General features: G+C 37.2%; 1 protein-coding gene across 4 annotated transcripts in view; it reads right to left on the bottom strand.

Annotated features, from left to right (window-relative positions):
- Nucleotides 1–26953, bottom strand: part of dpp6a (dipeptidyl-peptidase 6a) — a 673440-nt gene that overhangs the window by 51732 nt on the left and 594755 nt on the right. For all 4 annotated transcript variants that reach the window (XM_067435535.1, XM_067435538.1, XM_067435537.1 and 1 more), the window contains 9 exons: nucleotides 15043–15197; nucleotides 14866–14963; nucleotides 12321–12444; nucleotides 11051–11089; nucleotides 10386–10493; nucleotides 6470–6561; nucleotides 4944–4991; nucleotides 4718–4836; nucleotides 598–645 (listed from right to left, as the gene is read on the bottom strand). In XM_067435535.1, the coding sequence (XP_067291636.1) occupies nucleotides 598–645; nucleotides 4718–4836; nucleotides 4944–4991; nucleotides 6470–6561; nucleotides 10386–10493; nucleotides 11051–11089; nucleotides 12321–12444; nucleotides 14866–14963; nucleotides 15043–15197 (831 nt within the window). The remainder of the gene's footprint in view (nucleotides 1–597; nucleotides 646–4717; nucleotides 4837–4943; nucleotides 4992–6469; nucleotides 6562–10385; nucleotides 10494–11050; nucleotides 11090–12320; nucleotides 12445–14865; nucleotides 14964–15042; nucleotides 15198–26953) is intronic.

Genomic DNA, 26953 nt, shown 5'->3' with positions numbered 1-26953 from the left:
AATGGTGCATGGAAAAATTAAAAGGAAAGGCTACAATTTGGATTCCAAGTGATTTAGGGCTTATGGTGTTCCATTTAAACACATTGCAAGTGTTCCTGGAAGAAGAGGTGCTGCAAAAGTGTAAAATATATGTTTATATATATATATATATATATATATATATATATATATATATATATATATATATATATATATATATATATATATATATATATATATATATATATATATATATTTATATATTCAAGCGTGAAAACTTATTCTAGTAGACCCCAAAAGCTAAATCTAGACCTTAAAAAAAGAGCATAATTGGTCCCTTTTTTTGTTGTTTATTTGTCCCTTTTACATTGTCTCTACGTCCCTCACAAATCTCTGCAGTGTACATATGACCTGTGTTTGGCTTGTGCATGACCCTACAGATCATCCAAAACTCAAACACACAAACACACACACACACACACACACACACACACACACACACACACACACACACACACACACACACACATACACATACACATACACACACACATACACACACACACACACACACACACACACACACACACACACACACACGGAAGGCTGGATACTCACTCTGTCTGTCATGGGTGCTATAAACTGCCACATACGGAACTTCAGGACCTGACAACACACAAACACAAATCAATAAATAATTATACAAGTAATTATCTAACAGGGTGCTGTAGTTATTGTGTTGGATCTAGTGTTATTTATTTTGATACATTTTTAGTGGTGCTGGGCAATCGATTATTCACAATTAATCGCATCCAAAATGAAAGTTTGTGTTTGCATAATATATGTAATAATAATAATGATAATAATAATAATAATAATAATAGATTTAATGTATAACGCATAATATATGTTGTGTGTATTGTGTATAATTATTATGTATAAATATATATAACATGTACATACAACTTTTTATTTTGTGTAGGTTTTTTTTACATTTCATTTGGTCTTTTTGAAAATATGTCTATATTTTTATTACATTTTATATAATTTATAATTATATAAATATTTTTGTTAATTTAGTATTTTAACTTAAACTAAATGGATATGAGAAATGCTGCCTTGGTAACTAGCTACATAAAATAAGTTAAAGTTTTTTTCAATATTTATTTTGTGTTTATTTTATTTCAAGTACTTATAACGTTTTTGTAATGTTTGTAGTTAGGTTGTAATTGTAATTAGTAGTTAGGTAGTTAGGTTGTAGCAGGTTGTAATCGATCCTCTTCGATATTCTCAGGGTCTGATTCTGGCTCAAACTGATAAGGCAATATAGACATTTTTGCAATAACATTGAGCGCGCGCATCTACCCGTTATGGTAAGAGGCAGGACCTTTCCGTGCAACGTGCACTAAGCTGCTGTCCAATCACAGCGCGGGAAGCGCTGGCCCAATCAGAACTCGTTACGTATTTTTGAAGGCGGGACTTCATAGAACAAGGAAATCATCAGGCCGTTTTTAGGACAGAGGAAACAGCGGTATACAGATAAGTAAATTGTGTGAAAAATACTGTTTTTTTACACGCGAAACATGAACTCATGTTATATTGCACACTGTAAACATAATCAAAGCTTCGAAAACACGCGAAGAACGGGACTTTTAATATTAATGACTCTTTCAAATAAAGGCAAAATCAGAGCATTACATCCTAGGGGCAATTTATAGAGTAGTAATTGGACCTGTAAAACTGTATCTGGACAATTTTTGCCCTTAAATAAGCCACATAGCCTCTATGTAGATATCAGAGAACAATTTAAAATATTGTTTCAAATCATTCTAGGGCACCTTTAATAAGTAACTTTAAAACTACCAGTAATTAGAGTATTAGTAGACTGTTTACTTAATATCTGCTAACACAACATACATTTCAGAGGTTTTTTCTAACAATTTGAGCTGTTTTAACTGAAAGTAACTTGCACTGATATATCAAAAAATATGTCAGTGCCATAGTTTTGTCTCAAGATGCACACCGGTAATGTTTCTTCTAAAGCACGTCTATAAAAGCTTCTTAAATGCCCTAACTGAACTAAGGCCTAATTCTGACTTAATAGAAGCCCCGTCTGTTAAACTAGTTGACATAGAGTTAAATAGAGACACTTATAGTTATAGTGTCTAAAGTGGACCCTCTAAATAAAGTGTAACCAAAAACACGAAAGGGAATAAACTGATTACCATACTTAAAGACACATGATTGTTGAGCCCGATCTCAAGAAAATGGGAAAAATAGTATGAGTGTGCAATCTCATGGGAATGTATACACCAAAATGGGTTTTGGCGTGCATATGATGCGCAATTTATGGCATATTATATGTACGAACCCCCCACCCCACCACCCCCAACCTACCCAAGAGCGTGTCATATGCACGCCATAAAGGGCGCATCATATGCACACAAAAAAAAAAACTGCGTAGCATATGCACTGGCGTATACATTCCACGAGATTGCACACTCGTACTATTGGTACTATTGATATTGAATGTGTTGGATTTTTATATATAAAGCCAGATCTTATGTTTCAGCTGTACATGTTAGCAAATGCTCAACAGCAGTTTATCCATTTATTTTACAAGTGCTCTGAAGTTTATTTGAAAGTCACTAAACTGAAAATGGTACATAAAAGCTTTTGTTGATGAGCATCCGCGATGAAGCTTTTACAAGTGCCACAAGAGCACTCATGGTAAACACGTCATTCCTCAAGGAGTTCTATCATGACAGTTCAGTGAATATGACCACAGCGTCATTCAGGCCTTCCAGACAGCCTGCAGAACAAATCAGCTGCTGACTGTAGAAACCTTCCAAATAATCGATGCACTTTGCTGCATGGATACTTCACAGTTGAACAATAACACGGTGCTCTCTGACAAAAAGTCCACTTTCACTGTCTCCATCCCTTTCTTTATTTCCACATCTGTAACACTGAACTCATCACAGACGCATAAAGCTTCTCAGAAGATGATATAATAGTAAATAGTCGTCAAGGTGAATCGACATTCACCACAGTAATCTCCCAAGAGTTTACTGAAAATATGTCTGGGTTATGGTGAGGTCAGAGACTCAGTTCAGTGCTTTTTATCTTAACCAATCTTTCAACGTTTTTAATAAAAATAAAACGATTATTTACAATACTAATTACTACTCAACATGTCCTTCCGATCAGGCATAACATTATAAACCTAATATTGTGTTGGTCCCAATTTTGCTGCCAAAACAGCCCTGACCCATTGAGACCTTTGAAAGTGTGCTGTGTTATCAGACACCAAGATGTTAGCAGCAGATCCTTTGATTCCTGTAAGTTCAGCACATCTCACAGATGCTCAATTGGATTGAGATCTGGGGGATTTGGAGGTCAAGACAACACCTCAAAATCCTTGTTGTGCGTCTCAAACCATTCCTGAATCATTTTTGCTTTGTGGCAGGGGACATTATCCTGCTGATAGAGGCCACAGCCACCAGTGAATACCGTTTCCAGGAAAAGGGTGTACATGGTCCGCAACAAAGCTTAGGTAGATGGTATGTGTAACATCCACATGGATGGCAGTGGCCAAGGTTTCCCAGCAGAACATTGCCCAAAGCATCGCACTGCCTCTGCCGGCTTGCCTTCTTCCCATAGTGCATCCTGGTGCTGTGTGTTCTCCAGGAAACATACGCACACCTGGCCATCCACGTGTTGTAAAAGAAAACTTGATTCATTAGACCAGGCCATCAAAATCTCAGTTCTGATGCCTACTGTTGGCACTTTCGGCATTGGACAGGGGTCAGCATGGACACCCTGACTGGTCTGCGGCTATGCAGCCCCATATACGCAAAACAAACTGCAATGCACTGTGTATTCTGACACCGCTCTGTCAGAACCAGCATTACCTTCTTGAGCAATTTGAGCTACAGTAGCTCGTCTGTTTGATCGGACCACACCAGCCAGTCTTCACTCCCCACGTGATTTAATGAGCCTTAGCCGCCCTGTCAGCGGTTCACCACTGTTCCTTCATTGAACCACTTTTGATAGATACTGACCACTGCAGACCCCACACGCTCTGGAGATGACAAGTATTTTCTTGCTTCTAACACATCAACTTTGAGGACAAAATATTCACTTGTGCATAATATATCCCACCCACTAACAGGTGCCATGATAAAGAGATAATCAGTGTTATTCACTTCACCTGTCAGTGGTCATAATGTTATACCTGATCGGTGTATGTTCATCAATCAATCAATCAATCAACTTTATTTATATAGCTTTTTACAATGACGATTGTTTCAAAGCAGCTTTACAGTGTTAAACAGGACAATATTGCAACAAAATTTGATTTGGCTGTACCGTAGTTCAGGAGAAAACAGTGATGTTATCAGCTTATTTTAATTTATCATATAGCGACAATGTTGGCAGATCAGTATTATAGTTTATAGAATTAAATAAGACCTAACTTATTAATTTTATTTGTATATTTAGTTGAATATCTTAGATCATAATTTTTGTGTTATAGTTTTAGTGTCCCCCCAAGCCAAGCCAAAGGCGACAAAAAATATATGTCATCTTAGTTGCACTTATACTTCAAAATAAAGAGAAAATGGCAAGGGAAAAAAACCCTACGCTGTAACATACTAACATATTAAACTAACATATTAGCTGTAACATATTAAAGTGAGAGAAAGAGAGATCAAAAGAGAAATGAAGAGATGTCTACCTTTACAGTTGAGCAGAAAGTAGTCCATGCTGGGACTGAAGGAGCCACTGACATACCCGCAGCTGTCAGTAAAATCACAGGACAGACAGCGGCGGTTGAAGGTGCCCACTGTGTCTGCGCTGGAACAACCACAGACACATTAACACTGTCAGCGAGAACAAGACTGTGACAGCATAAACAAAACTTCATACGGCACACAACTTGAAGATATATGTGCCATTTGTACCTGTAGAGATGTCTTCTTTTAGGGTCATCCTCAGTACTGAGGAAATATCTGTTCAAACGAAAAATATAATATCAAAGCATAACACTGTATAATCTATATAAAGAAGTTATATGCTTGTGAAAAAGTAGTACACTTTATTGCACAATGAATGTAATGTTTTAGACACTTATTTGCGTGTTAATTGCAATTAAATAAAATGTATATTAAATGCAATTAGATTACCTTTATAGTGCTTTTTAACCCACTTAAGACCCATTTAAGTATATCTTTATAAATCATTTCATAATTACTTCTATTGTCTTTGAAATATGGTTAGAATGTACTGCCAAATGTACTGACAAGCATTTATTGTAAACTAAAATATACTTGGATGTAATTTCTATTTAAACTTCTTCCCAGACTTCTCCACGAGCAAGCTTGTACTATTCTAAACATTGTCTGAATCTTTGTATAAGCTGCACTTATCATGTTTATTGCCCCTTTATTGCCTCACTGCTAAATTGATAAATGTAAATGTATGATAAATGACATTAATGCAAAGTTTCTTGGAGGAATGCAAGAGTTTTGTGAGTGACCACATAAGTTTTGAGTTATATTTTGTCCTCCCATCTCAAAAATTTTTCCCCACCCTTGTGTCCACATCACCACATGTCCCTTCCAGGGCTCCCTAGAAACTTGTATGCCATGTATTTTAATCTATTTTTTTTATTTTTTATTACACAGTTGTAACAATGAAATTGCACTTTAGTACATTTAAAATGTATTACCTTTAGATAGTAATATCGAATAACACTACAGTTCAAATTATAAAATAAGTATGTTACATGTGCTTTAGTGTTAGTAAATCAACAAATCAAATAAAGTGTTCTTAAAAGCATGACATAAGATGTTTAATTATTTAAAATGTATTTTACATTAAACATGAAATTACTACAAAGTGCACTTTTTTAAAAGTGTACTAATGTGTTTAAGAAACAGTCATGAATGAGTACTCTCTTCATGAATGAGTACTCACACAGTCATGAATAAGTACACCTAAGTGGCATTTTATTTCATTTGTACATTCAATTAAAAAAAGAGCATCTGTTTTTCACAAGAATTTACATACTTATATATCTTAAGCCACGCTTCCACTGAAATTACTAGGAACAATTTAGAACTTTTTTACCAGGAACCCCCAGACCTATTGCTGTCTGCGTTTCCATCACATGAAATAAAATGCTGTGTGGAGTCAACCAATCAGCATGTTCAGCACTCAAGTCCCACCCTGGAAACCTCATGAACTTTGAAAAAGCACTACATCCTGAGCAGGGACTTTCTGAGGGGGACATTTTACCCAAAACTTAATTTAGACCCTGATCCCTGCAGTCGAAACACTGAGCAACACCCCAAAGTCCCTAGTTCTTTATTACCATTACCATTAACAATTTTCATACATCCCATAATAATTACTATTTAAATAAGTTCATTTTTAATGACTAATGAATCTTTGATGTTCATTTTGTGGTGTTGGTGGATTTGCTCACATTAATTGGCTGTCCTCATCATATGCCAGAACCTGCGTGACGTCCCAGTCTCCTGATGTGATGGACTGCAGAGAATCTGTGCTGCTGTTGGGCTTCATGAAGAAAACAAATTAAACAGACATCAGTCATACTGAATGGAACTCAGGCTTGTGAATAATTAAATAGTATTAATGTGTTGTCATAAAAAATAGAGACAGAACATGTATTGAACATGTACATGTAAAAAATTAAGTTAAATGTTGTTGGCCGAAAAAACGGGATTTTGCTCAAACATATCTCAAAACCATACACCTTGGGACCATAAAGAAACTTGTTTGTATTAAATTTAAATTAATTAATTTAATTTGAAAAAAAATATATTTTAAATTTAAATGAATTTGTTGTCATTTATCCCCATTCCGGACTTCATTTCCCATAATCCTTTGCCCTGACTCATCAGCCATCATTGTTTACACCTGTGTGCCATTAGCCTCATCACCTCAGTCTATATAAACCTGGTTCACTCTGCCATTCACTGCGAAGTCTTGTAAAGTGTAACACTACAATTCTGAGTGTTCGTCCTTGTTTATTGTCTCTTGTAGTGATGGCGAAGTGAAGCTTTCTGAACCAGTGAAGCTTTCAGCACAGTTGTATCAGAGAAAGGTTCATTACTCGAAGCTTTTCAAGTCAGAGCTCAACGAGGACCGCTGCTGGTGAAAGTGAGGGAAAGCGCTGTGTCGCAAAATGTTTTGCAACCGACGCATTATCTAGAAGCAAAAAGTGAATTAATGGATTGATTAATACATTAATGAATTAATCAATATATTATATATGACATTATATGACACAATCTGTTCCATTGCATACTCCTAGTAACTTAAACCAATAAAGATATGATGATTTTGATTTTGAAATGATAAAATGATATAAATAAAATCAATAAAATGATTTTGTATTGTGAATGTGAACGTTTTTTCTGTTTGTAGGCCTATACTTGTCTCTAAAGTATGAAGTCATAGGCTAGTGCGGATTAAATAAATAAATACATAAATAAATAAATATATGCGGCAGAACAAAAGCCAAATAAATGATCAACCTTATTGGGCGAAATCAAATGAAAGTGTTCCCACATTTCAGAACGCCCTGTCTTTGCAGCAGGATCCATAACAAACTCGCGCAATACAAAAAACCCGCTCAATGCAACGCAATACACCTCACAGGCACGCCCTGTGTCGCGCATTTTTAAACCTTTCTGAATCAGTCATGTGGGTGTTTGTGAAACGAAGCTTCGGACGTCATTGGTCACGTGGTTTTGATAGAACGAATCAAGCATCGATACAAAGCTTCACAGAAAATAGTGTCATTTTTTTGACACACGCTTCGGAGCTTTGGTGTCACTGTTAACATCACTAGTCTCTTGGTTTTGGATCACCTGCCTGTTTCTGGACTACTCTCTTGCCTGCGTTCCCTGCCTTGTTGTGTTGTGTTGTGTTTGTTGGGACTGCCTGCATGTACGGTATTTTGACCTTGCCTGAACTCTGGACTTCACTTGTGAACTGTTGTCTAAATAAAGTTGCATTTGGATCCCCAATCTGTTGACTTATCGTTACAGTCTAACTGCCTGAACTGATTTATTCAACAAATGTGTTTAGGCTGAATTTGGTTCAGAGAATGGGGTTTAGTGACTTAGCAATTGTGAAAAACTGTAAAAAATCCTGCAAGTTTCACAGCTTAAAACGTCCTCCTTATTATAAATAAAGCATTTGAGAGCATTTGATATTGAAGGATCTGTATCACACAAGCAAATACATTTGCATATTCCTGCCTGCAGAGCAAGTCATTGACAAGTTTTTTTTGTTTTGTTTTACATAGTAATGGACGATATGAACGAAATACAATATAAACGACACAAAATTGGCCTATGATAGAGATTTTAATTCTATTTTTCACTTCTCATAATACGTGTTGATGACGCAATCTACCCGTGAAATTTAGAGCCACGAGCTGCAATGCATCATCGTATTCGTCACCTTGAGTAAACACGGCTGAAAGCGAAACAGAGGAGCTGGTAAAACATCCATTATTTGGATTTAACCGTCCGACGAGCAGCAGCAAACTATACTGTAGAGTGTGTGGGGCAACAGTTCCGACTAAGAGAAGTAACAAGACTATTCTGTTCTACCACCTCAAAATAATCGCCTAATACCATACATATCATCTGTGCATTATACAAAATAATTTTCTGAAAGTATTGTCAGTGCTTAGTCTTGTGAGTGCGTGCGAGCCGTCAGCAGTCGTTCGCGCAATGTTGTCATGACAACTGGTACACAACATTCACTTCAGGAGGTTTTCCCTTATTAGGATTATTATATTATTTCATATCATATTCCTTGTAGAAAAGACGAGAGTTGCGTTTGTTTCTATTGAGCTTGATTTTTCAAAATGGCGTGTGCGCTTATCCTGGGTGCCATGACAATAGTGCGATTTATAGTAAGCATGAGCGCCGGCAGCTGCTGACAGCTCGCACGCACTCACAGGAAAGAGTAACGACAGAGTAACGGCTAAGCTCAGTTTCGCTTGGACACTTTCATATATGGTGCGTCTTACTGTATCATTGCGTGACACTTTTGTATCCTTTTCGTAAAGTTTTAACCTGGTCGCCATTCACTGGAGAAGCGCGTGCAGGATGTAAAAAAAAAAAAAAAAAAAATGTATGTCTGCTTTTGATGTCCAAAAAAGATAGAAGGACATAGGGCATTGCAGGGTGATAAACATATCGCTTTATTTTCATTTCAGGGAGAACTATCCCTTTAAGCTTTTTCTTTGTTAAAGTCTCTGCAGCTTGTGTACTTGAATTGTATTTACCTGCACATATGTTGTACAATTACAGTTTTGTACAATAAATGTTCTCAAAACTACATGCAATATATAGGGCCTATGTAACCTGCTCTGAAACTATTCTATTATAATTTATATATATTTATATATCGCGATATATATCATTATTGTATAGAATTTATAGATTTAGGCCATATTGGCCATCTATTTATCGTCATGAAGACCCATCATCTTCCATCATCATTTCTGTTCACCATCAGCTCTGTTTCTGTTCTGTTTTTTTGTGTTGGTTGATTGTTTGTAGTATTTTATATTTTTACATGTTATTCATTTTTTGTTATTTTTTTCCCCCCCTTTGTTGCACTTTGAGATTCTTCGGAGTGAAAAGTGAATTATAAATAAAATCTATTATTATTATTATCTCTAGTTTTACATCATCGCACCATAGGCCTTGCCTACTGGCGTTCAGTCGATTAACAGCTGACATTTTCCTAAACCAGATGTGAGCATCGTTTTGCATCAAAAGCAAATTTCAAACATTATAATCACTGAAGCTGTCTACGCTGGATACAGAATACAGATCAAAAAGTATAAAAGCATTGCTTTAAAGTTGCCACTAAATCAAATGATTTGTTTTGGCTTTTAGCACATATTAGGGATGCCACAATTCTCTATATTTAGTTGAACCATTCGGTACGGCATTCACGGTTCAATACGCACTTTTGAATTGCGTTATTCCGGCTCTGTTTGAGTGTGCCTGTGAGTCTACACACTGATATGAGCAAATATCCAATCATATGCACTAAAGTTAGGGGGTGTTTTATAGCCTTGCCAGTTAAACATTTCATTCGTGTTTTAAATGCACGCCTGTCAGACACGGTTATGTCTAAAGTGAAAGTAGAATCGCGTGTCTGTATGAGATACGAGCAGGTCTTAGCAGCGCAGACTAGTGATTTTGAACGCTTGTCCTTAAAGGGACAGTTCACCTCTAAAATTATAGAGGTATATTAGAGGTAATAAAATAGACAAAAAAAACATCTATACATTGAATAATGCTGCGTGTTCCAAGGCCTTTACCACATGTTAGTGAAGTCTGTACCTGTGAGATGGACATGGAGATGTGGAAGAACTTCCCTCGTCCTCCCTGTGGAATTGCTCTGGTGAAGAACAGCTTCAGACCGTCTTTAGAGAACAGTGGCTCTTCATTCTGTTTGAGAAATGTAACTCTAAATGATCATTACTGTCACACCAGTACTATTATTACTGTCATCATGGTGATGTTCTCCTCCCATGGTAGAGTTTCGTCATTTGGTTTGTTCTGCTGAGTTTATAATTACTGAATTATAAGACCTGCAGGAGCACTAGAGAATGCGTCCCCAGCACAGAGCGGTCGTATATCTCCAAGCAACACCAAAAATTTGAAAACCATAACATATATTAGAACGTGAATTATTATGATGATGCAGTGCATATGCAATAGTGCGTCTGAGCCCTCAGGCCTATTTCTGCAGGAGTCGCACAATCCTTTATTCATGTTATTGCAAAACATTTTACGTGGCCACTTCCTCCCTCGGGCGAAAAACAGACATGAAAAACTAATCAGGAAAAACAATATCAGCTCAAGCACGGTACTGTGGGGAATATGATAAAACAAACAACATCAAACGTTCCTGACTATTCAAAGCCGTTATCGTTGACAAACACTGACATGGCACATCCCATCATTTTTTTCCCTTTGTCTAGGCGGAGGAAGTTATTGCTCACCTGTCTGTGCAGCCACCCTTCACTTTCATCCTCGTGTTTCTGAGGAAAAACAAACAAACAGAACATCACATGGGAAGATTGCAGTGAAATATTACAAACCTTCAGAATCTAGTTTATGGCTCATTAAGGCCAATTCAATGAAAACTGATAATTTATTTGGTTGAGTAGCAATTCTTACTAGCAAGCAACAACACAGTGACTTGGTGACCTCCTGCAATTAAAACACTGTTTATGTAAATGTATGTCATTGGTTTAAAAAAATAAAATAATTAACATATGCTGTGAGACGGTCGCTTCATTGTACAAGCAACAATACAGTGACCTGTTGACCTCCTGATATTAAAGGGTTACGTCAGCGATTAGTATATGGCTTTCTATCAGTAGAAACCCTGGAGTATATTCAAATGATCGAGCAATGTATGCTGAGCAATGTAAGTGTTTTAACTTCTCAAATTAATTCCTATTAAAAGTTAAGCTTCCAACGGCATTAACTGAAAACGCACCAGACTGAACACGCGTTGCGAATGTATATGCCCCGAGCGCAGTCGTGATCACCTCAGCTCTCATCACGAGAGCTCATTCAGCTCATTCATCACGGTGTAATCTGACTCCTGCGCGTTTGTGCTGTGACACTCCCTCAGCGGCTCAATCACAATATATTGAACAGGTACGTTCAGTTTTTAATTGTAGTGTCTGTTCTCTAACTGAACTGATTTTATGAAGATGATACAGTGGGAAAGTGATCCAGTGATTCAGTAGCGGTGGCTTTGGGAGTGGCCTCGTAGGGCAGAGAAGCATTCTGGGAATTGTTGTCTTTCATCCCCATGAGACAAAAATACACTTTCTGTCTTTTCTCAGTATAGAAAGCACCAAATTCAAAAATATTTTCACATTTCTACTACATTAATGACCCAGTTTAAATACAGATTCATCTTCCCAGCGCTGAAGTTCCCCTTTAAAAGGGCTGTTTATGTGAATGTATGCCACTGGTTTAAAAAAGAAAATCTACCTAAGCTGTGAAACGGTCACTGCATTGTACAGCAAATGTTCACATTCCTTATAATGTGTGAATTGACACGTCCTGATTTTGCCGAGTTAGACGCGCTCCTGGGTCAATATATTGAAACAACGTTCCTAAAGTTGAGAATCCTGAATGTTGTTCCAGGATCAACAAAGATGTTTATCCAGAAACATGTTCAACTCTGCAAAATCAGCTTTTGCTGTGATTTGGCCTTTATAATGGACTTTGAAATACACTTCAGAAACATACCTTGGTGCAGACGCCAGTAGTGGCCACACAGAGGGTCAGGATGGAGATATTCTGGGCTCGGTTCAGCCAGTTTACAGCCAGTTTCGTACTTGTGGCCCACTTCACCATAGTCACATAGTATTCACTATAATATAAACAAGAAATAAGTCTTCTGGTAGAAAGACTATAGTATATCAAATCACTAGACCGAATCTTTCAAAGGTTTTTGCAGAACTCAATAGTTTGATGATACTTTCAGCTAGGGATGCATTGGTTACAGATATTGGTTACAGATTGATATATTTTTTATTGCTGTCAATCGATTCACACTGCAAACGTGAGCAGCGCGTGAGCAGCACTTCAGCGTAACCACACCGTCACTGCAGCTGCAGACGCGCGAGAGTATTCACACTGGAAGCGTTGGTGCAGCGTCACAGCAGCGGCTTCTACAATGATAGAGCCTATACCTGTCTGAGCATTTTGAGCGCTTTTTTGTGATATTATATTTATTTTATCCATCAAAAGTGTGCTTTCACTTTACACCGTGACTGCAGATGCAGACCGAGAGCCTACCTGTCTGAGTATTAAATACTAAACTAAACGAAATGTTGTTATATTTTCTGGCTAGTTTACTTAATTTTTTATAATCATAACCATACTTTCACCCAAACTGAATAATCAAAACAAGTTTAAATTGGTAAATCTTCCACAGATATTTTTTATTCTTTGTTTTCTTTTCTGACACACTCCAGTTGTTCAAATACACTACACGTGCTTCCTGTGTGCATTTTAAGCACTTTTTGTGTGAAATCATATTTATTTTGTCCTTTAAAAGTGTGCTTTCACTTTAATTGAGCGTCAGGAGCGTCAGCAGTGCAGCAAAAATAGGCTCGCCGCCGAAACCCCCGCTTCACTGCTGCTCACGCGACGCTCCTGCTCGACGCTGTGAAACGGCCGTAAGGCTTAAGGATATAGGTTTTAGCATGATTGACCAGGGTTCAAATCCGCCTTTTGCCAAGCTCAATCTTCTCCATTTACACTGAGTGTTAATAGCATCTCTCGAAACTTATCGCTGCCATATTTTGAACGTGTTAAACTGAAAAAAACTAATTGCATGCGTTAATACGCTAATTTTGGCAGAACTAATTTGCTATGCTCATATCCTCTATTTCTAAAATGAAATGACCTAAATCTAACAATTACTTGAGATATTATTTAGTAATAAAATTAACTATTAATATTTCTATTATAAATATATTAATATATTCATTATTATATCCACTCAAAATGAATATCCATTATTAATACACTGTAAAAAAAAATATTTAGAAATTTTTTTTACCTGGTTGCCTCAAAATTTTGAGTTAATTGAAATTAAAATGTTGAGTTAATACAATGAAATTTTTTTTAGATTTGACAACCTTTAAAATATTATTAAAAGATTCTGTAAGCATATTTGGTATTTGTGTGTTTTATTTCGGATGACAGTGAAACAGCGAAAAAATTTGATAAATCATGAAAATAGCACTATTTGGCATGTTTCACTGCATCATCAGAAATAAAACACACACAATTCACGATATGCTTACAAAATCTTTTAATAATATTTTAATAAAGGTTGTCGAATCTCAACAAAATTTCATTGTATTAATTTCAATGAACTCAAAATTTTAAGGCAACAAGGTAACTTTTTTTCTAAATATTTTTTTACAGTGTATTAACTAGCTTATTAGTATGCATATTACTAGGATATTGCATATTTATTATTAAACACTCATTAATGCCTTATTCTGCAAGACCATATTCTACATCCCTTAATCCGATCAAATTCCTAAAATTAACAACTACATTACTAACTATTAATAAGCAAAGTTTACTGAGGCAAAGTCATAGTTAATAGTTCGTTAATAGTGAGAATTGTACCATGAAGTCTGACCCAAAAAAATATCGGTAACACTTCACAATAAGGTTGTATTAGTTAGCATTAGTTAACATGAACTAACCATGAACAACCCCTCTGTTCCGCATTAGTCAATCTTTGTTAATGTGAGTTAATAAAAATACAGCTGTTAATGGTTTGTTCATGTTAGTTCACATTGCATTAACTAATGTTAACAAGATTTTAATAATGCATTAGTAAATGTTGAAATTAACATTAACAAACATAAATACATGCTATAGAAATGCAGTTCATCATTAGTTCATATTAACTAATGTTAACTAATGAACCTTATTGTAAAGTGTTACCAAAATATCACACTAAGATGAAAAAATAAAAGGAAATATTTCATTTTAAAGCTTTTCACTTGCAAAACTTTTGAGCTCTCTCACAAAAGTGTTGCGTTCCCAGAGAAATTGTTGTGCAATGTTTTCCCAGGGAACGCTAAAGTTTTGAGAGAATGCAACATTTTGTAAGAGAGCACACATTTTTTTTGTGTGACAGAACCCAAAGCAGTCGAAACTCATTTTTTAAGTCCCCCTAGGTGCTGTGTATTAACACATTATATTGTAAATTCCCCCATAATGAACATTTGGAATGTAATGAGTGCACAAGCAGTCAGCTCACCCTATTCTTTGGTCCTCTGGTCTTCTCATCTCAATAGTGTGAAGTGGGCCATTGAGATTCACCACATACAGAGAAATGACAGGGTTTTCCTCCCCTGCCTGGAAGAAAAACGTTCAAGCTTGACAGATTATCATCTTCACCACTGTCCTTATGTTTACGGTCATGCACTGTCTTTACCTTGGGGTAATGGTATTGTCTCGCCGTGGGGTAGACGGAGCCGGTGAACATTGGGATCTCCATTTTGGGCACCAGCGTGTCGTTGATGGTCGCGTACGCGAGTCTGGCCCCATCCGGGGACCACCAGTGTGCGATGTGAGACTTAAAGATCTCCGCTGCACAAGAAAGATTCAAGAGGCTTCTCTTAGTCATATTTCACTGTGGTTCAATCACTCGAATAATTGCAGGAATAGTAAAGAGTAATCATCCATGACACAGCGTCTCTCAGGTCTCATTCCAGCTACGTCTACACACACACTCACACTCAGATTTCCCATCTTCATTCGGATACAGTCGATGCACCTGGCGCAGTTAAGAGCATTTCTCTGTAACCACCTGTTTCTATATGAATCTGTGCTTCCCTCACAGAGGCAGAGGAAGGTTCCGGCCCATAAATCACGGGGCGGACTGTAATCTCAGCGGGGCTGTTGAGAGGGAGAGAGTGTCGGCCCTCTCTATCAACTGACCCTTCTCTTCTACAATCTCAGGGAAAAAAGCAATTTCTGGACTCCACCAAAGGCTGCGGAAATAGGGTCTGACCCCTCTTCCTGTGCTCGAATGGGCAGGAAGCCGCATGTTCAGCACAGTTGTGCTCACTTCATCACATACAGAGACAGTGTGTGAACTAATCTGTTTAGAGAGCTTATGTTGGCATCTGAGGATTTTGAGTTATCTAGTAGTTAGCTATGTTTTTTATAATTCCATTTTGGTCTAACAATTGTAATTTGAATTAATTAGTACATTAATGTAATGTAAAAAGATTGTGCTTTTGTCGTTATTGTTTTTTGTTTTAAATGTATATTTTTATCATATTAGAATGATTTCTGAAGGATCATGTGACACTAAAGTCTGGAGTAATGATGCTGGAAAATGTGCTTTGCATTACAGTAATAAATTACTATATACATTGTAAAAAAATATTTTAAAAATAAGTTACCTGGTTGCTACATTTTTGAGAATCGACAACCATTATTAAAATACTATTAACCAAGATTTTAATACAAGATTGTGTAAGCATATTGTTGTTTAAAATCATTCACATAATATGTATGACTGTATATGGAGCATGATAAAAATATGAAATAAAAATGATGGTGATAAAGGTGACGCGAGCCGAGGAAAAATGTGAGTGCACCTAAATAAAAAAGTTAGGCACAGCAGTGCAACCAAGGAAAAAAGCCCCTGAATGTGTGTGTGTGTGTGTGTGTGTGTATTGGTAGTTTATCTGTTTTATAAAAATGATAAAACTAAAGACTAAAGGATGCATCACTACTCTATAGCTACTCAAGGTTAACATAAGATTGGAAGAAACTGTGTTACATATCCTTTAAAAAATCAAGAATCATCCTCACAGCACATTTGGATCCATGTTTGCTTAACATGAGCCCCTTTCACACTGCGATTCCGGCAAATACACGGATAATGCGACCCGGCATTTGTTCCCGGGGCTGCTAGATTTGGTCCATTCACACTGCCAGCGAAATGCCGTAATATGTGCGCTTTCACACACAACCTGTAACGGTCCCGGGTCGAGTTGACACGTGACATCCGGATGTGACGTATAATGGCGAGCGATCTCAGGTTCAGCGCGGATAGTAAGGAGCTCCGTGGTCTCGACTTGTGTCCAGTTTGCGCACATTTCTGCTTGTTTAATTTTAGTTTCTTTTGTATACGAACACTCTCTGCGTTTAAAACACCGACGAGCTCTTCTGGCACTGCAGGGTTGTATTATTGAAAAAACAAGCTCTAGGAGTCGCACGATAACTACGTACACGTTGCGGCATTAGTTTCGGCTTTTGTTCACACAGCGCTCGTCCCGGGTCGAATACCGTAATGTTACTAGGTCCCCGACCCGGGTCGTATTCGGTAATCAATCCCGGGACGAGGTTGCTTTCACACAGAAGGCGACCCGGCAATGCTCCGGGAATATTGCGGGTCCGACGTGCAGTGTGAAAGGGGCTATGCTGTCTAATAGGATGCCTTCATTTGGTTGGCCTTTGAACGCAGTAGCCTATACAAACCCGATTTTGTGATCATTTTGTCACCTATTTTTTATTTAGTCTTAGTATCTCTCACATATCTTTTTTAGTTAGTCAAGTTTAAGTCGACTAAAAGTCTCGTCATTTTAGTCTAGTTTTAGTCAAAAGAAAACTCAATATATCTTAGTCAAGTTTTAGTTAAAGCCGCACTTGGCTACTTTTGCTCTCGGGGTCCCCCTACAGTTTGGAAAAAATAATGTCCTCAACTACTGTCGTAAGAGCTGTCATCCTACAACAGGGGATGCCATCGCGCATGCATTTGTTGACATGACAACCCTGATAGCCCTGAACTAGTGATGCGTGGGTCGTCTCATAACCCGCGGACCTCGTATGTCTATTTAATGGTCGCGGGTGCGCGGCGGGTTGTAAAAATATATACAGTGGTGCGGTGCGGGCCAAATAACTTCATAAAAGTGGCGCCGCGGGTCGTTGAACACTGCAAGAGGAGTTCAGAGTTCTTCTGGCGTCGCGTGTGAAATGTCTTCATCCCAGGTAACGTTACAGTCAGTGGCATATGTTTCAGCATGTCATATGAATATAATTTCATGGGTTTTATTTTTTTCAAACGCCAAATAATCACGATGCTCACGTTTACAAGCCAGTGTCATTATAGTAACGTTAGTCTATTGGTTAGCGTTTTACAGAATCTATATGATACTTCCGTTCAATGTTTGAGTGGTAGGTAATCACCTTAACAAGCAGGACAGCATCGGTCGGGCACGCCTCCTTCAGCTCACGCCGACGAGCAAACGCTGGTCACATGTTGATCCTCATCCTGCCTTTAATCCCATCACTTTTTCGTTTCCTCTTATTGCTTTCCTTTCCGCCTTTTCTTTCTTATTTGTCTGTGCTGCTTCGGACATGACTATATTATCCGACGAACAAAGTTGGGCTCGCACGTCCGAATTTAAGTGTGGGTGGTGGTGGAAGTGACGTATATGCCGTAAAGCTGTCGAATTTTGTAGTTCTTTTTTTTCTCGGGTTACTACCCGAAACCCGAAGTTTAAAAGTACGATTAAAAACGATACAGACCCCATCAGGCTATGGCAGACGTGTAATTCAACCTATTGTAAGTCGATTTATCATCACAAGAGTCTTAAAAAATATATTATGAAGGTTGAAAAGTTACCTAGTGCTGCTTTAAAGTATTTTAAACGTTAAAACGCCTTTTTTTATATATATAAATTATTTCTGAGATTATTTCTAATACCATTTTAGTCAAATAGTGTTTCACACATCTCAAATATTGGTTAAATGTCATAATTACCAGACAAAACACACTTGATGAATAATTTTTGTTGAATGCAAAATGCAATCAAATGTATCAATTTCGATCAGTATCAATTCATATATATATACATACCCTATTGTACATTATAAGGGAAAATAAATTTGCCTTTTAAGCAGTCTTTTAAACTTTTTTGGGTTGAATTATATTTTGTTGCATTCATTAATATTCACTTGTGTGTGCTTATATAGGCAATGTTTTAAAATTTCATAGAAATAAATCACATTTAAGGAAATCTAGTCTAGATACATGTATATTTATTTATTAAAGAGCCATACAGGCACAAAATGAAAAAAAAAAAAAAAAATGGGATTACAAATGAAAATTATTATGTTTCCAGCCACAAAATGACTCTAAATTTGCCTCTTTGTGTTGGAATTCTCTATTTTAACCTTAAACACTACACTAATAGTAATATAAATAATAAATATATTAGAAAAGAAAAAGACAAATATTTAAAGTGCTCATTAACGGACAATAATTGTTGCACAAATAGTCTCCTCAAAATGTTCAGTACTCTACTGTTTACCTGTGAAGCTGTTGTCTATTTAATGTATTCACAGCGCTGGCTTGTGTGGAACTATTGAGAGAGCCGTGATCAGGTGACCGCGCATGCGCAGGTCTGTTATCAATGCGTGACAATTGGCAACTGTTTTCTTGCTCCATGTAGTTTCATATTGCAGCCACAGGATCGCAGCAACAGAAGACTGAGACGAGACCTGAACTTGAGCAACAGGGCGAACTCATTCTGAATATTTTGAATATTTTATCTTAGTTTTTATTTTATGCAAAACAGTAGTCTCATCCTTTTTCGTCAACAATAATGCATGTTAATTTAGTCTTAGTCAGCGTTTTTGGACATTGGTGCAGTCTCGTCATCGTCTCGTTGTTGGCGAACATATTTTCTCTCGTCTCGTCTGACGAATTTAACACTAACCTGATTCCAAAAAAGTTGGGACACTGTACACATTGTGAATAAGAACAACATGCAACGATGTGAAACTTTTAAATTTCAATATTTTAAGTATTCAATATTCAATTAAGTTTTAAAATTTCATGGCATCAACACATTTTTAAAAAGTTGGGACAAGGAGGTTTACCACTCTGTGTCATCCCCTTTTCTTTTTATAACAGTCTGCAAACGTCTGAGGACTTGCTCAAGTTTAGGAATAGGAATGTTGTCCCATTATTGTCTAATACAGGCTTCTAGTTACTCAACTGTCTTAGGTCTTCTCTGTCGCATCTTCCTCTTTATGATGAGCCAAATGTTTTCTATGGGTGAAAGATCTGGACTGCAGGCTGGCCATTTCAGTACCCGGATCCTTCTTCTGCCCAGCCTTGATTTTGGAATTCATGCAGTATGCGGTCTGGCATTGTCATGTTGGAAAATGCAAGGTCTTCCTAAAAGAGATGACGTCTGGTTGGAGCATATGTTGTTCTAGAACTTGGATATACCTTTCAGCATTGATGGGGCCTTTCCAGATGTGTAAGCTTCCCATTCCACACACACTCATGCAACCTCATACCATCAGAGATGCAGTCTTCTGAACAGAGCGCTGATAACAACTTGGGTTGTCCTTATCCTCTTTAGTCCGTATGACATGGCGTCTAAGTTTTCCCAAAAAAATTAAATACATTTGATTTGTCTGACCACAGAACAGTTTTCCACTTTGCCACAGTCCATTTTAAATGAGCCTTGGTCCAGAGAAAACGCCTGCGCTTCTGGATCATGTTTAGAGATGGCTTCTTTTTTAACCTATAGAGTTTTAGCCGGCTATGGCGAAGGGTTACATTACAGTATTATCCCATTACAGTAGCATCCCAGTAGCAAGTTGCAAATTGATCCTTATATATACATTTAACTTTTCCGGACTCTTTTTGCTACCTGTCCTAACTTTTTGGAATGTGTAGCTCTCATGAAATCCAAAATGAGCCAATATTTGGCATGACATTTCAAAATGTCTCACTCTCAACATTTGATGTTATCTGTATTATATTGTGAATAAAATATAAGTTTATGAGATTTGTAAATTATTGCATTCCTTTTTATTCACAATTTGTACAGTGTCCCAACTTTTTTTGAAATCGGGTTTGTAGATGTATGCTTCACTGCCAATCTTGTCCCACAATCCTGTGCATTTCAAGTCTTCTGGGTCCGTACACAATAGCTTTGAAAATTGAAGCTTGAACATTTTGATCCACATTTTGGGTGAACTGGCCATTTAGTACCACTGAGGACAATAACTGCATCGGTTCAGAGTTTCAATTACATATTTTGAAGCTTAGAGAGCATGATGCAGAAGTTTCTGAGGAAGTGCTTTTAAGTATCATGGGAACTTTACAATGAATCTGATCATTAAAGAGACGCTGACCCATGGATGCACCAAAGCAAGCCTGCCACAGACATCTCTTTACAAAACAGCAAAAAAACTACCCATTGGACATAAGATGTCAGAAACCCTGCAGACTCTGACTCTCTCTCTCTCTCTCTCTCTCTCTCTCTCTCTCTCTCTCTCTCTCTCTCTCTCTCTCTCTCTCTCTCTCTCTCTCTCTCTCTCTCTCTCCTGTTTTCTGTGTGTATCTCTGTGCCCTTTACTCTGACAATCACACACTCACACTCTCAGTAGTGAGCCAGGAAGCTTGTTGGGCTGTTGATTGCTCACACAGGGAGGTTCAATGGCAGAGCTGAATGACAGATGAAACAGGAGTGTGTTTTGAGAGTTGGAGGACAGTAAAGTCGTGTCTAGCACACACAGTCCTTTTACACTTGTTCTTCTTTAATCAGAGGACACAGCTGTAGCTGAATGAGATGTGACTTTATTGTTCAGACTGAGCATTTCCATCATATTTCTTGATTCTAAAAACCAACAAAACCTTTACCACTTTCCCCACCAGCATTTAAAACAAAAGTTGCCAGTCATCGCAATGGTTTTTGACCATTTTCACAAAACTTTAATAGCCCATAGAATATTTTGTTTTATGAACATCTGAGCATGGATTATATCAAAAGAAGGAGCTGACCCTCTTTTTTTAAAAATATAAATAAAATTTGAATATGTCCAGCTGTCATATATCAAAACCAGGTAGCTGCTGGTAGAGGTGTTAGTGAGGCCAGCAGGGGGTGCTCACCCTGTGGTCTGTGTGGGTCCTAACACCCCAGTATAGTGATGGGGACTCTATACTGTAACAAACACCGTCCTTCAGATGAGACGTTAAACCGAGGTCCTGACTCTCTGTGGTCATCAAAAATCCCAGGGTGTCCTTCGAAAAAGAGTGGGGTGTAACCCCGGCATCCTGGCCAAGTTTGCCAATTGGCCCTTTGTCCATCATGGCCTCCTAACCATCCCCATATCCCAATTGGCTTCATCACTCTTTCTCCTCTCCACCAATGTTCCCAAAAGTTTCATAAAAAAGCAACATTTTGAACAGAAAATAATTTTTTGGTGAAAGACTACATCCAGATCAGATTCAGAACGATGATCAAACACAGATGGAGTAGATTAAATCCATCAACACCCCTAATGCTTCACAATCCTGTATCTCGCCCTGGGTCCACATTTCATTCATTAACATTAGATAGTTTGGATTTAGTTGATGATGATGATCAGGATATTTTGCATACGCATCTGCTTACATACGATCGCTTGTTTAACTGCGTCTTCCTCACGTGTGTTTTGATCAGGAGATTTTGTACTCATTCAGAAGATGTGTTTTAGCGCCCCCTAACGTCTAACAGTGGCGGGGAGTTAATGTGCCCTTGTGTACAGGCTGTTATATAACATTGCTTTATGTCTATCCCACCATCACTCTGTCTCCTCTCCACCAATCAGCTGGTGTGTGGTGAGCATTCTGGCGCAATATGGCTGCCGTCGCATCATCCAGGTGAATGCTGCACATAGGTGGTGGCTGAGGAGATTCCCCCTTCTATGTGTAAAGCGCTTTGGTTGTATAGAAAAGTGCTATATAAATGTAATGAATTATTATTATTATTATTATTATATAATATTATATAATTATTATTATTATAAATTTCACAATGAAAAAAAAATTGCATCAATGTGTCCTTTGTTCTTCTGAATAAAATTCACAACCACACGGTATAATTTGTTCAAAGACAAAACTGTTGAATTTTTTTCATCAATCACTATGCATTTTCACTGTGGGTGTGAATATTCCTCAGCCAAGATGTGTGTTTAGACAATAACTAGGGAAGCAGCTGACTAGGTTTTAAAGCTGCTGTCTGTTTACCATGGACACACACTTTAGTTGTGTCTAAGTTTATCATTTTCTAGTCTAAATATACTCAGGCAATGAACAAATCGAGAACATCTGTTAGAAGATGTCTTCTTTAGAGTCCTCTTCTGACATTTCTGCTCCTCATTGATCATACTGCACCAATGAGAGATCAATAGATCAAGTCCACCGTTCACTTCCATGCGTCAGCACATCTTTCTATGTCAGCAAGCAACACATTTCTAAGATTCTCATTTAAATTCAAATAAGCCCTTACAAACATGACTTTAGTGTTGTTCATCACCTTCACTGGATTCATCAGGGTAATAACAGGCTTCTAACAAACCATTAGCAACTTAATTAGCTGGAGTTCATTGAGAAGATAATTCAATGAGGGTGAAGGTCTGCAGAGGTCTGCTTAGCTCCACTAGCACATGCTAACACAATCACTCAGCTAAAGCCATTTGTCACTACAAACACTACAGCGTGTTATTGCAGCAGTTTTGGTTTGACTTCATTTAAAAAAGAAAGAAGAAAAGTTTGTAGTGTGTTGCACGTTAAGCGTGTTAAAAACATCCCACTGTTTTTACTGATTGAAATATTGTAGCATGTGATGGATCACAAGTGCCCGAAACATGCATCTCGCTCACATATTTTTGTTTTAAGATGGGAATTTGACAAGCTTGTGTTGCAGTACATTTGTAATTACACAGTTGACACTTCCCTTACACCTAACCCTACCCTTAAAGGTCCCGTTCTTCGCGATTCCATCTTTCAAACTTTAGTTAGTGTGTAATGTTGCTGTTAGAGCATAAATAATACCTGTAAAATTATAAAGCTCAAAGTTCAATGCCAAGCGAGATATTTTATTTAACAGAAGTTCCCTTTCAAAGCCTACAGCGAACGGCCGGTTTGGACTACACCCCTGCACTTCCTGCAGGAATGACGTCACTAGAACCGTTTGTTGACTAACCCTCCGACCACAAGACACGCAAAATAGGGGGCGTGGTCTTGTTGCTCTCCCACGTGGAGACGAGCGCACATTCAGCGCTTGCATCTGTCCGTTATGGTAAGAGGCAAGACCTTTCCGGCCAAAGTGCGCTAAGCTGCTGTCCAATAACAACAAAAATTGTATTGTGTGAAAAATACTGTGTTTTTTACACGCAAAACATGAACTCATGTTATATTACACACTGTAAACATAATCAAAGCTTCAAAAACACGTGACGAACGGGACCTTTAAAATTACCCACACCACCGCACCTGTCCCTAACTCTACCCATATCCCACCTCAATATCAGCAAAGGTGTTTTGCAATACAATTTGAACACATTCAGTACATTGTACTTATTTTTTTGCGGTGTCTTATTTTTTTTCCAGAGCTGTATATATAAAATGGTGTGCATGAATAAATAATTTAAATACTGTAATATTCCATTAACAAAAAGATTCAAATGTCACTTTTGATTTCATGGTGACTAACAATGTCAAAGTCACAGGTTTGATTCTCATTATGGACTGAATCACCCACTGTTTGAAAAAAGATGTCTTTCAACAAAAAAACTCTCAGTAAATCGGACTGGATTTAGACACTTCATATGTGCTGTGTGTAGCTTCTGTTTTTTGTACTAATAAATTACCATTTCACTGTAAATCCTCCTCATGAATATTAAATAAAGACCATTTAATAATTTATAGCAGTTATCAAGGGAAATAAACTGTTTAATGATATATTTTTTTAGCGCTCCAGCTGTAACTTGTCAGAAACACAAAGCACAGAGCACTTGAGCCGTCAGTGTGAACCAGGAGACTGGTCGACCATCCTAAGTCATTCATAGAGCCAAATTCATGCTCAGTTTTATCTCAAGAACAGCATCATTAACTCTTTTGTGCAGAATACTGATAGAGCATCAGAGTAGTGTTATTTCTCAGAGTAGCAAATTGACAGGTGTTGTCAGAGCGCTGGTAATTTTGTGTGATTATGCTTTCTTGTGATAAAGTGAGCGTAAGCCACATCAGCCTCATTATCAGCTAATCTAAAGGACTTTTACACTTTTAGACAGTGAGGTCTGATTTTAGCAGTGATTAAGCTAAAGTTGTAACACTTCTACCTTGACTGGATTTTTCAGTAGCATGTTTTTCAAGTTAGTGCACATTTCCCAGTAACAAAGCTACTTTTTAATAATAGCATAGTGACAAATATCACAGGTTTTAAAAATCTGAAAGCGGATGCCCTTTCTTTTTTGTAGTGTTGGGAAATTTATTTTATGTGATTTTTTTGTGTCTGCTTGACATTGTATCTATTTTTGTATCATATTATGCAAATTACAAAATATATTACATAATAAAGTGGCTGTTTATCTTTTCAAACCACTATAAATTAAGGTGTTTTATAGTCTTATTAGTGGCAGTATATAGTGGTACCAAATACTATGAATTCTGTCATTAATTAACTGTTATTAAAACCTTTGTTCACAAATAAAGATGTTTGATGCAGTCTGAGAGCTCACTGACCTCTCCATAGACAGCAGTTTAATTACCATGATTTGGAATGACATGAGGGTGAGTAATTAATGTCTGAAGTTTTCTTTTATGGGTGAACTAACCCTTTAAATGTCGGTATGATTTTTGAAAAATGAAAAAAAAGTATCTTATGTTCACCCAAGCATTTAAAATTAATATTTTTTAAATAAAAGTAGTAGCAGTGTGGAATATTAACATTCTAATAATAATTTAAAAAACTAGTTTTTATTTAATTATATTTTAAAATTAATTTATTCCTGTGATAGCAAAGCTGCATTTTCAGCATCGCTACTCCAGTCTTCAGTGTCACGTGATCCTTCAGAAATCATTGTATATGATGATTTTCTGCTTAAGAAACATTTCTTATTATTATTAATTTTGAAAACAGTTGTGCTGCTCAATATTGGAAACTGTGATATTTATTTTTCAGAACTTTTTAATGAGCAGAAGTTCAAAATAACTTTGTATTTGAAAATTCAGTTGTAACATTATAAATGTGTCTTTTGGCCACTTTAAAGGTGCCCAAGAATGAAAAATTGAATTAACCTTGCCATGGCGAAATAAAAAGAGTTCAGTACATGGACATCACATACTGTGAATCATTGCCTCCTACTTAATCTCGTGAATCCAAAACTCCACATAAACCCAACAGTGATGCAAGCGTTGGGGATCATTTATATGGATGCCCCAACATTTGCATCTGTCCAAACATGTTCATTGTCAGGCGGAAATGGAGCGAATCATCAAAACAAGCTGCTCGCATGGACACACTTCATGTTCCAGGCTGTTCAGGAGACCTGATGACTTTTCTAACCTTCCCACAGATAAAAAATGTCAACAGTCATGGTTGATGTTTATAATCGGATACCGCAACAATTTAATTCAAGATCGTTCGTTTGTTCGGCCCATTTCAAGCAAGCTCCACTCAGCGTCTTAAACTGAAGAAAGGGGCAATTACAACTGTATTCCTGCAAGCAGTAAGTAGCGATGTATCCACTTATTGACTGTTTAAACAATTTCTGATTAAATTGAAAGTTTCTTAGAGAGACCGCATTGTCTAGATGATGCAAGATGCTAGTACAGTAACAACAGGAAACTCTAAGTACCATACAAAACTAAATAGTGTGTCTAATGACAAAGGGTAATATTATTTTGTATTACAAAATACAACCGTAGATACTTTGCTTAGATCGTTCACTCGATCCTTCTAGCAAACGTCACCTTTTCCACCATATAAGTTAAAACGATAGTCATTTGACAAGGCTATTCATTTTGTAAAAATATAAGTTATATATTTATATTTTTGAGAACTGAAGTATGGTGTTTCCTATGATGTTTTTGCCTATTTGTATTTCAGATTAGGCTACATATCACAGTCACTGCGTAGCCTACATTGTGACTAACATTATATAAACATGCAATATCGTTGACGAAAAAAGACTAGTCTAAAATGTAGACTGAATGACACACTTTAAGCAGAACATCTCAAATGGAGATTGCTGAAATACAGCTTACTTGTTTATTGGTGTTTTCAGATCATCTGTGTGCGAGAGAGCTTGCGTGCATATAGTTGCCAGATTGGACATGTTTAGATAAAAACCGGAGAGTATACAGGTTTCTTTTCACAGAAAGCTCTGTTTGGGGGATTTAATTACTGAAATGTGGCAACCACACGAACACGAGCTCTTTCTCACGAGCGGATGATCTGAAAACACCAATAAACAAGTAAGCTGCATTTTTTCAATCTCCATTTGAGAAGTTTTGCTTAGTCATTTAGTCGGTCTGTGTT

Source organism: Pseudorasbora parva, chromosome 24 (genome assembly GCF_024679245.1).
Source record: "Pseudorasbora parva isolate DD20220531a chromosome 24, ASM2467924v1, whole genome shotgun sequence".
Taxonomy (NCBI): Eukaryota; Metazoa; Chordata; class Actinopteri; order Cypriniformes; family Gobionidae; genus Pseudorasbora; species Pseudorasbora parva.
This window is presented reverse-complemented; position numbering and strand designations above follow the sequence as displayed.